Consider the following 11142-nt stretch of genomic DNA (forward strand, 5'->3'; position numbering starts at 1 on the left):
AGGCCTATTCCATTTGAAACCAATTGACCGAATTTTGTCTCTGCGTTGCTGTACAAGCAATTGACCCATGCCACCTCCCCACTAATTGTCTCAATTTCTCCTATAACTCTCATCGTATCTTGTCGAAGGTATTCAGGACCTTCATTTTGTCCTCCAGCAGTCCTTCTTCCTGGATGCCCAGGTTCTTGGGCAGCTTGGGCTGGACCCATCCTGTCAGCATCTGTCCCAGGTTGCCACTAATTGTCTCAATGTCTCCTACAACTCTCATCGAATCTTGTCGAAGGTATTCAGGACCTTCAGCACCATCTCATCCTCCAGCAGTCCCTCCTCCTGGATGCCCAGGTTCTTGGGCAGCTTGGGCTGGACCCGTCCCGTCAGCATCTCTCCCAGGCTGCTTCCCACGTCCAGTCCCTGCTCCTGCTGCTCTTGTTCTTGCTCCTCGTTGGGGCTAAAAATGAGCTGACGCAGATACTCGGTTCTCTCCTCACGTTCTGTCAGGGCCTGGGAGCTCCACACAAAGTGGGGTATCTATTGGGAGGAAGACGAAAGAGAAAAAGGTTTATATGGTTGTGCTTCTGAATTTGCTTTTTTTTCTTAAATGACCATGGTGTGACCGTAGTTGGAATTGTCATCAATGATCGTTCCAAAATCTGTTTGTCTGATTGGACTTAATCTGTAAAAGACTAAAACTTTGATAAAATCCATTATGGAACAGCTAAGATCTAGTTTATAACGGCGTGGGGTGGGGCTGGCAAGAACACGACCACCCTCCTCCCAAGAAAGGGTTAAAACAAGCTGGAAATGATCTCGGAAGCTGCGGGCCAACGAATTCATGTTCATGCATGAGTCACATGATTGTGGCACGTACTTTCTGGAAGGAGTAGTGTTTTGAGTACAAAAATCAGGTTTTTAACCCTAGTGACCCCACGATGACCTTTCACGTTAAGTGGAGACCCATTGAAGTGACACAAGGGAGGGCCAGGGCCTAAGGGACGAGTTGATATATGCCCTTCGCCAGGCCTGAGGGATGAGGTGATTATAGCCATGCAAGGCTGTCATGGAGCGTTTGTTACTAACTAACGGAGAGACGCGACGATTTGTTGAGCTGCTGTCTGCAGCTAAAAAAATTGGCCTTTTTAATTATGACAAGTTTTCAAAGTTTCACTCGTACAAAAACAGTGTGTACCAACTGTACTTGGGTAACAGGCTCATCCGGCATACCTAAGGTGGACGCTTCCCCCAAACTGATTGGAAAAAATTGTGATCTCCCATTCCTGAAAAAAGGTTCGCAAATACTCATTTCAACTTTCCCCACCCTTACAGAAATGTTCTCCCAAACCATAACTTTGAAGCAACTGTTTGTTAAATTTCCCCCAACCTGGATGGGTATCTGGTTATTTGAAAAATTGCAAGAAATGCTTAAGGTTTTTCAACTTCTTGGGGACGGGTGAACGCTTACCTGGACGTATCTGTAGCCCATGAGTTCCATGTGCCTTCGTTTCAGAGCCACCATGCCTAGGGTGCGCCTGGAGTTGATGCAGAACAACGAACTGGACAAGAAGTCGATGGCGACCCTGAAACAAGACAAGCATGAGATAAGGTTAGACATGAAACCAACAAGAAGAAAAAGCAGGGTTCGACCTTAACTTTTTTTTTTCACTGGCCAGCCGGGCTACTGAAACAGACTCTTATCTAGCCCGCGGGCGTTTTCACTAGCCCGCATGTTTTCCTTTTATAGAGTGTCTCATAAACAACAATGTGCATACATCTAAAACATGTATCCTGAGGCAATCTTGTCAGTCTTTTTAATAAACAGATCTAATACTTTATCCCTAAACAGTTAATAAAACTAGACATATACAGGTTTGCTTTCTGAATTTAATGATTTATTTCTTCCTGTCTTTTCATCTCTGCTGTAGCCCCATAATTTTTGACTCGCCAGCCGGGCTACTTAAGGAATAGTTTGACTAGCCCACCGCTGTTTTGACTAGCATTTAGCTAGTGGGCTACCGCCAAAGTCGAACCCTGGATAAAGTGAGGAAACAGACGAATAGGAAGGAAAGTTTACATTTAATTGTTGAAATTTTGCCTTTAAATTGTCAGAAATAGAATGTGGAGGGGGAAAGCGTTAAACGTTTTCATACATGGGTTGTATTTTTAAGAATAAAATTAGAATATTAAAAAATTATTATGCACATGTTATGTGGAAGGCGGAGAGATCAGAATTTGACATATGTTTCAGCCCCAAACATTTGACTGAAATTTGTAACTTTGAAAAACTAAAGTTTAGCAACTACACACCAACGTTGCGCAGCTACACCAAGTTTTGTGAAATCAATCATGCTTATTGCACAGCTGCACAATAAATTTGTTGCGTAGATCCTACGCATGGCGTAACTTAAGCGCTGTTTCCTGAAATCAGCTGCAGAACCAGGGAGAACCAGGACACGCATGTAATACATTCATTACTGGCTCTTATGAGAACGCCATTCAGTGACATCAATGGCTTCAACTCGAATCCGTAACGAAATGGGATCATTCCTTGAGAATTTACCCACCTCTGTGCACCGTGCGGTAGCTGCTTAGTCTGGGTACCCCACTGCATCAGATCAGCCAGCATGGTCCCCGCTACCTTGGCCTCGGATCGGTTCAGCACGCTGCCATAGTCCGCACAGGCTAGAGGGTTGCCGTCACTGTCCAAGACACACTCAAAGGCTGAAGCCAAAAGCATGAAAAAGTTGTAAAATTTCCAAATTTTCAAAACCATACCACAGTAAACTTTAATAATCTCAATGAAAGGGACAGCAGCTCAGTTTGTGCCGAAAACTGTGAGCTTAGTACCATGAAATTGGGCCCCGACTGTAATGAATGTATTATAGGCTCAACATTTATACTGTTAATCTTGTATACTGCCCTCTATTGATGGACCAGCCACTAGGTGCAATGCACATATAGTCCCATGCATGTATATGAGGACAAGCAAGGCTCACAAATCCTCCAAGTTTGCACTGACTGCCATGCACCATGATGATGCCACCTTCAAATTGAATGCAGTTCGGCCTTCTCGAGTGCACATACCAATGCCATTTTTGGAACGCAATGCTCTGAGTCCTTAGGCCAAAAAAAAAAAAGTCTCCGGTTTCTGGTATGGAGCTTGCCCAAAAGTGGTGCGGCGACGCGGCTTTTTTTTTTTTTTACCTTTTTTTTTTTTTTTTTTTTGGCTTCAAATGTCGGCTGATGACTGCAAATGGTGCCCGACTAAACTTAGTGCAAATATATGGGAGTCCAGAGAGGCCACATAAAGCTTATTCTCGATCGTAACCCCATCTAAAAACACGTTAAAATTGTGCAGCAGCAGGATTCCAGTCAAACCAGTGAGTTTGGCGGTTTTGAGACATCATCTTGTATTGAAAAAAAAACTTTTTCATTTTGCCGACGCGCATGGCTACGGCGACGCGCGCGCATACCAGAAACCGGAGACTTTTTTTTTTTGGCCTTATCCAACGGCAATACAGAGTTTTGACTATACATCGCCAAGTATTTTTACGTAAATACTTTGATTTTGATTTCGGTTCGTATACTTACAGATATCGTAGTAGTACGGCGACACCACAAATGACCGCACGTACTGCGCTCCACCCAAGACCTCTACGAGGGCGCTCTGTATCAACATCAAAGACGAGTCTAACGTCAAAGAACCTATTGGAGAAAAAAACAAATACAAGGAGTTATAACGTGAACTAAAAGCTTCCATCTGAGGATAAAAGCACTTTTTTTAAGAATGACAATGTGCACATTGGACTCACGTTTCTTGAGCAGGTCTTGACTGAACTGTTCGTGGAACCAGGGGACCTGTAGCTCGGGGCACTCCAGCGCAACGGTGCGGTTGAGGTACATCAGCTTACGACGGTACATCATGCTACGATCCGGGATGGCTGGAAAAAGAATTTGCCAGAGTTCATGATTTTTATCCCACAACACCCTTGGTGTAAGAAGCATCCCAAATCTGAACACTGCTATTAAAACCAAGCACCACAATTTTCAGGGGGACCAAGAAGATTGGAATATAAATGGAATGGCAGGTCTACGTCCAGGGTTTTTCTTTTTGTTTTAGAAGTTTCCCAAAATCTGTGGAGAGAAAGGGGAAGTGTAGACTACAGCACAAGTTGTCTTCACACCTTTTCTGTTTAATTATTCAATCGCCATTTTAATCACTTTTTTTTAACTGGGGGTGAAATCATAAAACGACACGTCTCACAGTCCTGGCCCTATATAAAGTATACACCTGTAGATTGCTTTATCCAAATAATATCCCAAATTCTTTGCCCATCCAAGAATTTTAGAAGGAAAAAAAAAAACCTACTTTCCAACTCTTCGTCCAGTTTTGTCAGGAAGTCCAGGCTGAATATGTGTCGGATGAACGGCTCGTGGAACTGCTGAAGGAAGGTCAAGATGTGAGTCAAGTCCACCAGGTAGCCGGACGGAAGGCTGTCCAGGAAAGGCTCACAGCGGGCCACGCAGGCCTGGAAGAACTGCGGGGCGTTGGGAGGGAGGTAGTTCAGGGTACAGAAAGGGCTCAGGATGTACAAGACCTGCCAAGGGAAGTAAACAGTGCACGTTTAAGACTTCATCAAACTTCATAACACTATTATTTCTTGTTTGTCACACCTAAATGATAAATAATTTAATTTGTGGGGCTACTCATCCTTGCTTGTAGCAGAAGCTAACTTGCAAAGGACGTACATGTAGCTGCAATGTAGTCGAGTCAAAGGCATGTAAAGGCACCTTAACCGTAACCCTCCAGGGTATTTTGGCTAGAAACCCTGCCAAACGCAGCAACATGCAACGCTTGTCTAAATGACAAGCCTGCCCAGTGCGGCAAGATCCATCCGGTCAAAAGTCTCAAGGCCAAACTGCCTCAGAGTCCGTGGTCACCAAATGCAGCAGGATACAACTGTGGCATTGTTCAATGGGATTAGCTCTCACTGTCTCAGAAGTGGCCAGTTTATGCACAGGTGTTGGTAGCTGAATGCAACAAAGTGCACCAGACTTTTCCACCTGATGCAATGTGTTGCGTCTGGCGGGGTTAGGGTTAAGCAGCTGCCATACGACAGATCACGGAGCACAGATCACGGAGCTCAGCCATATCAAAAGTGTTGGTTTTATATGCAGAGGGAGAAAAATTGGAGAACCTGGAGAAAAACCCTCATGGCACAGGAAAGAATAAGAAAACTAACTCTATTCACCCGAAGTTAGCTCGGCCGGGAATCGAACCAAGGCCACGGCGATGAGAGGGGTGGGCTTTATGGACTGTGCCACCCACTGTACCCGTTGGCGACTACTTGTGCATAGAATCTATAACTGAAAAGACAAGTACCCACCACTGCTGCCTTGGGCCCTCGCCAAGATGCCTTCCTTACCTGCATCGGGGTGATCTTGTTCATCTTATGTGTAGCCACCTCAGAGATCCGGTCCATCAGATCTCGCTGGAGGTACCTGGCCCGGAAGAGGATCCTGGCGCACTCTACGGCCAGCTGAGGGGTCAGGCGGTGCAGGATGCTCCCGGACTGCTTCATGGCAGCGTCCAGGACCAAGACGTGGCCGCCATCCTGGAGAATGATCTCTGCGATGTTGTTGAGGTAATGGATGCTTGTGATCTGTAGGATGTTCGGGAGAAAGCGTTCAGTACAGATGTAGAGAAATCTCAAACAAAAAGAGACATCTGGTTAACCCTTTCCTTACCATGGACAAATTTGTCAACAAGGAAGTGGCCCCTGCTGCTTACCATAGGCGACTTTAGTCGACCAGGAATCCACACAGAGAACACCCTTAGCACAGATTTATTCACTAGTTTTCAGAAAGGTGGCATGTTGGTGTATTTGGCCGCCCTTACATCAATCATATACCAACTGAAACAGTGTTTTCGGATCGTTCTAATGGTGTAGTTAACTTGTCGTGTTACTGTTACAAAAATTTAAGAAAAGTGCGTCAGAAGTATCCACTCACAATTCTGAGGTATGGAGTGCCATTTAGTCACGTTGTGAAATGGCTTACAGTTTGATAACTGGGACCAGATCAACAAACAGGCATAACTTTCTTATATTTGCACATAATGGACTTGATTTTTACATCACATAAAAGAGTACAGTTCAAGGACCAAACTTTACACACAATACCTATGATTTTATTCACTCCTTTGCAGTGAAAATCTGGGATGAAAAGTGAGTTTTCAACTTGTGGTCCATTTTTCACGCTCTAGTGATTTCCGCATGACTGAGCAAACAATTTGGTTCTGGGGAGAGCCAAGTCCTAAACAATGTGGTGAGGAAAGGGTTAATGGACAGCCTAACAGCCTGTAAGCAATTTTTGCATTGAACTGTTGTGAATTATTTAAAATCCCCCACTCGACAGGAAACTTGTGGTACAGTCTCCATACTTATTTTGTTGGGGGCTAAATAATAAATATTCCTTAATCCTAAAAAAAAAAAGCACTCTTGGTAGAATTTGAAGAATCTTGGGAATCAAGAATAGATGTGGATCGGCAGATTCACAATAACTTTTCAATGAATGGATAAGCCTCTGTACTGATGATGTCACACTTTGTTTACACATGTGGTTTCTTATGGAGGCCCGCACACGTAAACAGAGTGTGACGTCGTCAGTACAGAGGTTTATTTTTGGTTAAAAACAACAATGCACATGAAAGTGGGAGGTGTGAGTATTTTTATCTTATTATTATTTTAACCCTAACCCACCTCACTCCTCCAAAATCCTCCTGGCGGTTTTGGAGGATTCCAGAGGATTGAGGATGAATGGTGATTGAATCAAATGAGGATTCTGGAGGATTGAGGATGAATGGTGATTGAAGCACATGAGGATTTTGGAGGATTGAGGATGAATGGTGATTGAAGCACAAGAGGATTTTGGAGGATTGAGGATGAATGCATTTTGAGGCAGGACTGTCTGATGATTTTGAAGGATTTGGCGTTGGTTATCCTTCATTTAAACACGAGTGCAAAATATTTGGCTGAGGAGGATTTTGGAGGATTGAGGATGAATGCATTTTGAGGCAGGACTGTCTGATGATTTTGAAGGATTTGGCGTTGGTTATCCTTCATTTAAACACGAGTGCAAAATATTTGGCTGAGGAGGATTTTGGAGGATTGACGATGAATGCATTTTGAGGCAGGACTGTCTGACAATTTTGAAAAATTTAGGCGGAGGATTTTGGAGGATTGAGGATGGTTCTAAGCAAAAAGGACCTGGGGGTTAGGGATAATGTCAACTTTTACCGGTAAAATAAATCATCATATCAGAATTTTGCATTAAAGGAAAACACTGCACACCTTGTCGATTGACACCTGTGCCCTCTCAAACAACTCCTGTTTCAAGTTGAGGAAATCTTGGCACGGAGTCCCTGACTTGTCCAACTTGCGGGCAATCCTGCTGGTGGCCAGCAGCATGTGGTTGATGCCAGCGATGTGGAGCTGTGGCATCATGGCCCGGACTCGCTCAAGGACAATATGGTCTAGCGAGTCTAAGGAAGGCAGCTGCGAGAGACTGGACACACATCCCAGTACCCTACTCGGTGAGAAGGCAGAGCGGAGTATCTCAAGCAACCTTTCCTGGATGAGTGTAAACACCTCTGAGTCCAGGTTATCGACACGGGTCAGGAATCCGACAATGTCGGCGATGCCTTCCACCTGGAGGTTACTGCTTTCCGCTTTGATTCTCTTGACCAGCTTCCGCACCAGCGGGTTCTGGGTCCGGTACCCCATCAGGCGCAGTCCAACACTCATGTGGCTAATGGCACTAGGGGAGAGGATTGATACGATCTCCTCGGCTTTATCTGCCAGAAGAAGTTTGATATTGGCAGAGGCGACACCCCCAATGGTCTCCATAGCATAGGACAGTTCGTCAGGATCTTGGCAATCCGGAAGCTTTTTGGCGATGGTCTTCCGGATTGCTTCTCGGAGCTCCTTGTTTTCGTAGTCAAGGCTTTCCAACATGGACTGCACCATGCATGACTCTTTGACGGGGATGTTCTCGATCATCCCCAGCAAGAGCTGGGAGCACTGGTTCAACAGCGGCTGGCTGATGCTCCGCGAACGCGCCATAGTCTGGATGACTCTCCTGAGGCTGTTGTCACCGATGTCTGCAGGGTTAGCCTCTGCCAGAAGCTGGCTTGCCTTCTGGAAGATGGCTTGTCTGTTGGGCGGCGACACCAAGTGTATGACCTCCCGCATCCAAGCCGAGAGTTCGCGGATGCTGTCCACCTTGTGCAGCTTGTCGCTAAACAGCTGCACAATCTTGCAGAACATGGGGCTGCGGTTGTCATTCATATCTTGGAGGCACACAACAAGCTTGGACAGCGTGTCTGTCTCAAACTCATCGAGCCGATGGTTTATCTCGGTCCTCAGCTCCCGCACAAAGGGGTGATGAACCTCAGGAGTGAGACGCAAAGCCGCGTACAAAGTATCCACAAGCAGCTTGCCATCCACATCTTTCAACTTGTTTTCAGCCAAGACACACAGAGCATCGAATTCTGGATGGCCACGGACCACCTCCAGAAAACAAGCCAAGTATGGACCGTCATGGAACTTGGCAAGGTGCCAGAGGTGGTTGAAGGCTTGGTAAACGTGCAGGTGGGTCAGACGAGATCGGTGACGGCTGGTGAGGTTCAGGACCTGAATGGGGTCAGTGGTGGACGTGATCTCGTCAGAGAGAGCATCTGCAGAGACTGTTGCCTGGAAGCGCTTCACAGCTCCTTGGCAGGAATTCCCAGGAGATGGTATCTTTCTTGTGTTAGTCCTCAAGATCTCTGAGTGCACACCAGCCTGGGTTGCTCTTGAGATTGTTGGCAAGGGCTTTGGAAGTTTAATGGAGTTACGCATAGGGTCTGTCACAACCGACAGACATCGCACACAGACAGATGCCGTGCAGAGTTGCTGCAACTGAGACCGGGCAACAACGCAGGCCCCAACTCGGCACCCGACTACAGAAGAGGCCATACTTCACAGTAGATCACAACACAATTAGCGTGCACACAGAGTCCTCAAATGGAATTCTCTTGATCAGCATGACCTGTGAACACTGAAAGAGATCAATTTGTAAGTCTTTAATTTTGTTAGTCTGTCTACAGGGTATTAAGATGCACATCAAGTTTGACATTAAAACAGCACAATAGTCAAAGATATATGATAAAATCTGGATTTACACAACAAACTCACACACTACATTTTCGACATGTTTGAATGTTTGAGTCCAGTCACAAGATTGGTTTAAAATGTGTGAATTAGGCCTAAAAGTAACTCATGTACAAAGCGTACTTATGATATAAATTAATATTATAACAGAACAAAAAAGGAACAATTACAAATAGACTGTAATGTGAAAGCATTGTAAGCAAATAAAAGAACAACAATGTGAAAAATAATGGATAATGACAGTGTAAAACAAAACTAACAAAACCCTGCCCTCTTTCCACAAAATTAAGGTAGCTGATATCCAACATGGTATCTCAGCAGATACCAAGATGATATTCAGATGATTCCAATTGCAAACAAGAGACTTTTCCAGCTTGCGTCATCGCCAAATGTTACATGTTATAAATATAATACGTCCCAAATTCCAAAACATAAAATTTCTTTCCGTTCTCTGGGCCGGGAACGGGGTCCTAAGTAAACTACACGATTACCCATTTTTTTAACCCGACTGTTTATTTATGAGTGGGAGGTTTGCGGTAACACCATGTAAATGGTGATTAAAATCTAAAATGACATCTCTAGGTGTTACTATTATTAAGTCTTAGCATAACTGAGTTGTGTTGTTCTGAGAAGAACCAGTTGGCTTAACTGAGTGAGACTGAGTTACTCGCTGTATCGAACAGTGTGCTCTGCTCGTCATCAGGAGATTTTTTCCTTGCAAATTAATACTTACAGCCTGATCATGTCGTTGACATTGTCTACACCTGGAGGAACTTGACAAAATGCTACATATTCAATTTCTCTGTCCTTTGTATTTATAGTGTTTAAATAACAGCGTTTAAAACTTACACAACTTTACCTGAGCTGCGTTTATTATGAGTTTACATCATGATGAAATGACAAGTTCGTCCCACGTGCAGTGATCTTTTTCGCGTCCCAAGTCCCTTACGTGAAAGACCTGAGGTCGAGGTTGAATTAATAGGGGGAAATATTACGGTAGCCTGTAAATGCCACAATATACCCACAACGCATTATTTTGTGTCGGTTCGCTAGATGGGGCATTTCATCATCACTTATTGATCTTGCACGATGTCGAATTTATGAAAAATGTCTTCTTCTTTTTTCTGATTCAGAAACAAAATTGAAGAAATTTAGTATGGGGAAGTAAAAGTAAAAATCGTTTACTCAATATGAGTTGCCCCCTCCTAGTGAATTGTTGTACAACCCATCGCCAACAAAAAGTGGCCGGGACTCTTGGAGTACAAACAGAACCACCCCGGTCCCCAACAAAGGTTCAAGTGTTCTTTTTTATCTGTAATAGCTGGACTGTTTTTCATTTCGATTGTGTCACTGATGTGGTAAGATTTACATTTGCTATTTAGTTTTGTTACCCACTTTTTGCAGTAAATCCCCGCGGCCATACAATTAATTAGGGACCCCAGTGGAACCAAATTTTCATAATTTGGGTTATCCTGATCTTGGACTTGGGGTTTTTTGTTTTTGTTTTTGTTGTTTTGTTTGTTTGTTTGTTTGTTTGTTTGTTTTACTTTTTCCACAATTTTAAAAACTCTTCTTGTTGAACTTTTCAAGAAAAAAAAGTCAATATGTTCTTCCGCCATATGCAACGGCTTATTTGTATTTGTATTTTTTTTCTTAAAATTCTAACCAGTGTCTAACAGTCTATTATCTTAGAATAAAATACTCATCTTTTTGATTCTAATTGTCTTTGCCTTACAGAAACTCGATCTTGAATAACTTTGCAAATCCTTTGCGTAAAATAATTACAAGAACTTAAATCATGGAAGAAAAAAGGGAATGTGGGTGGTAGACACCAAAATAAATTCGCTCGCAGACGCATAGCATTATTTCAGCATGACTTTTGGTTTTGTTGTCGTAACTTATCTTTTCCAGACCTTTCTTTTTCTCCAAATATTTG

The 11142-nt window shown here is 43.8% G+C and overlaps 1 protein-coding gene across 4 annotated transcripts; it reads right to left on the bottom strand.

The window, feature by feature from the left end:
• On the bottom strand, positions 1-10163 carry LOC119745714 (FAST kinase domain-containing protein 1, mitochondrial-like). Of its 4 annotated transcripts, XM_038222258.1 has the most exons (10): positions 9940-10060; positions 7347-9093; positions 5421-5657; positions 4364-4592; positions 3807-3935; positions 3586-3699; positions 2559-2715; positions 1460-1574; positions 295-528; positions 1-139 (listed from the first exon to the last, which is right to left on the bottom strand). In XM_038222258.1, the coding sequence occupies exons 2-10, from the start codon at positions 9009-9011 to the stop codon at positions 110-112; spliced, it is 2910 nt and encodes a 969-aa protein (XP_038078186.1). In that variant the 5' UTR covers positions 9012-9093; positions 9940-10060; the 3' UTR covers positions 1-109. The 4 variants fall into 4 exon arrangements, with proteins under 4 accessions (XP_038078186.1, XP_038078185.1, XP_038078184.1 ...); XM_038222257.1 differs by lacking the exons at positions 1-139; positions 9940-10060 and adding an exon at positions 10074-10163 and having other exon boundaries at positions 252-528; positions 7347-9096; XM_038222256.1 differs by lacking the exon at positions 1-139 and having other exon boundaries at positions 252-528.
• Between the last annotated feature and the right edge of the window lie 979 nt (positions 10164-11142).

This window comes from Patiria miniata, unplaced genomic scaffold (genome assembly GCF_015706575.1).
Source record: "Patiria miniata isolate m_02_andy unplaced genomic scaffold, ASM1570657v1 HiC_scaffold_7, whole genome shotgun sequence".
Taxonomy (NCBI): domain Eukaryota; kingdom Metazoa; phylum Echinodermata; class Asteroidea; order Valvatida; family Asterinidae; genus Patiria; species Patiria miniata.

Bases quoted from the DNA above. Each gene is read 5' to 3' on its own strand.
- LOC119745714 (XM_038222258.1), bottom strand. From the start codon at position 9,011: ATGGCCTCTTCTGTAGTCGGGTGCCGAGTTGGGGCCTGCGTTGTTGCC. The intron at 3,936-4,363 runs GTAGGTTTTTTT...TTCTTTTTCCAG, and splicing joins ACTGGACGAAGAGTTGGAAA to CCATCCCGGATCGTAGCATG. The intron at 1,575-2,558 runs GTGGGTAAATTC...GTCTTGTTTCAG, and splicing joins CTACCGCACGGTGCACAGAG to GGTCGCCATCGACTTCTTGT.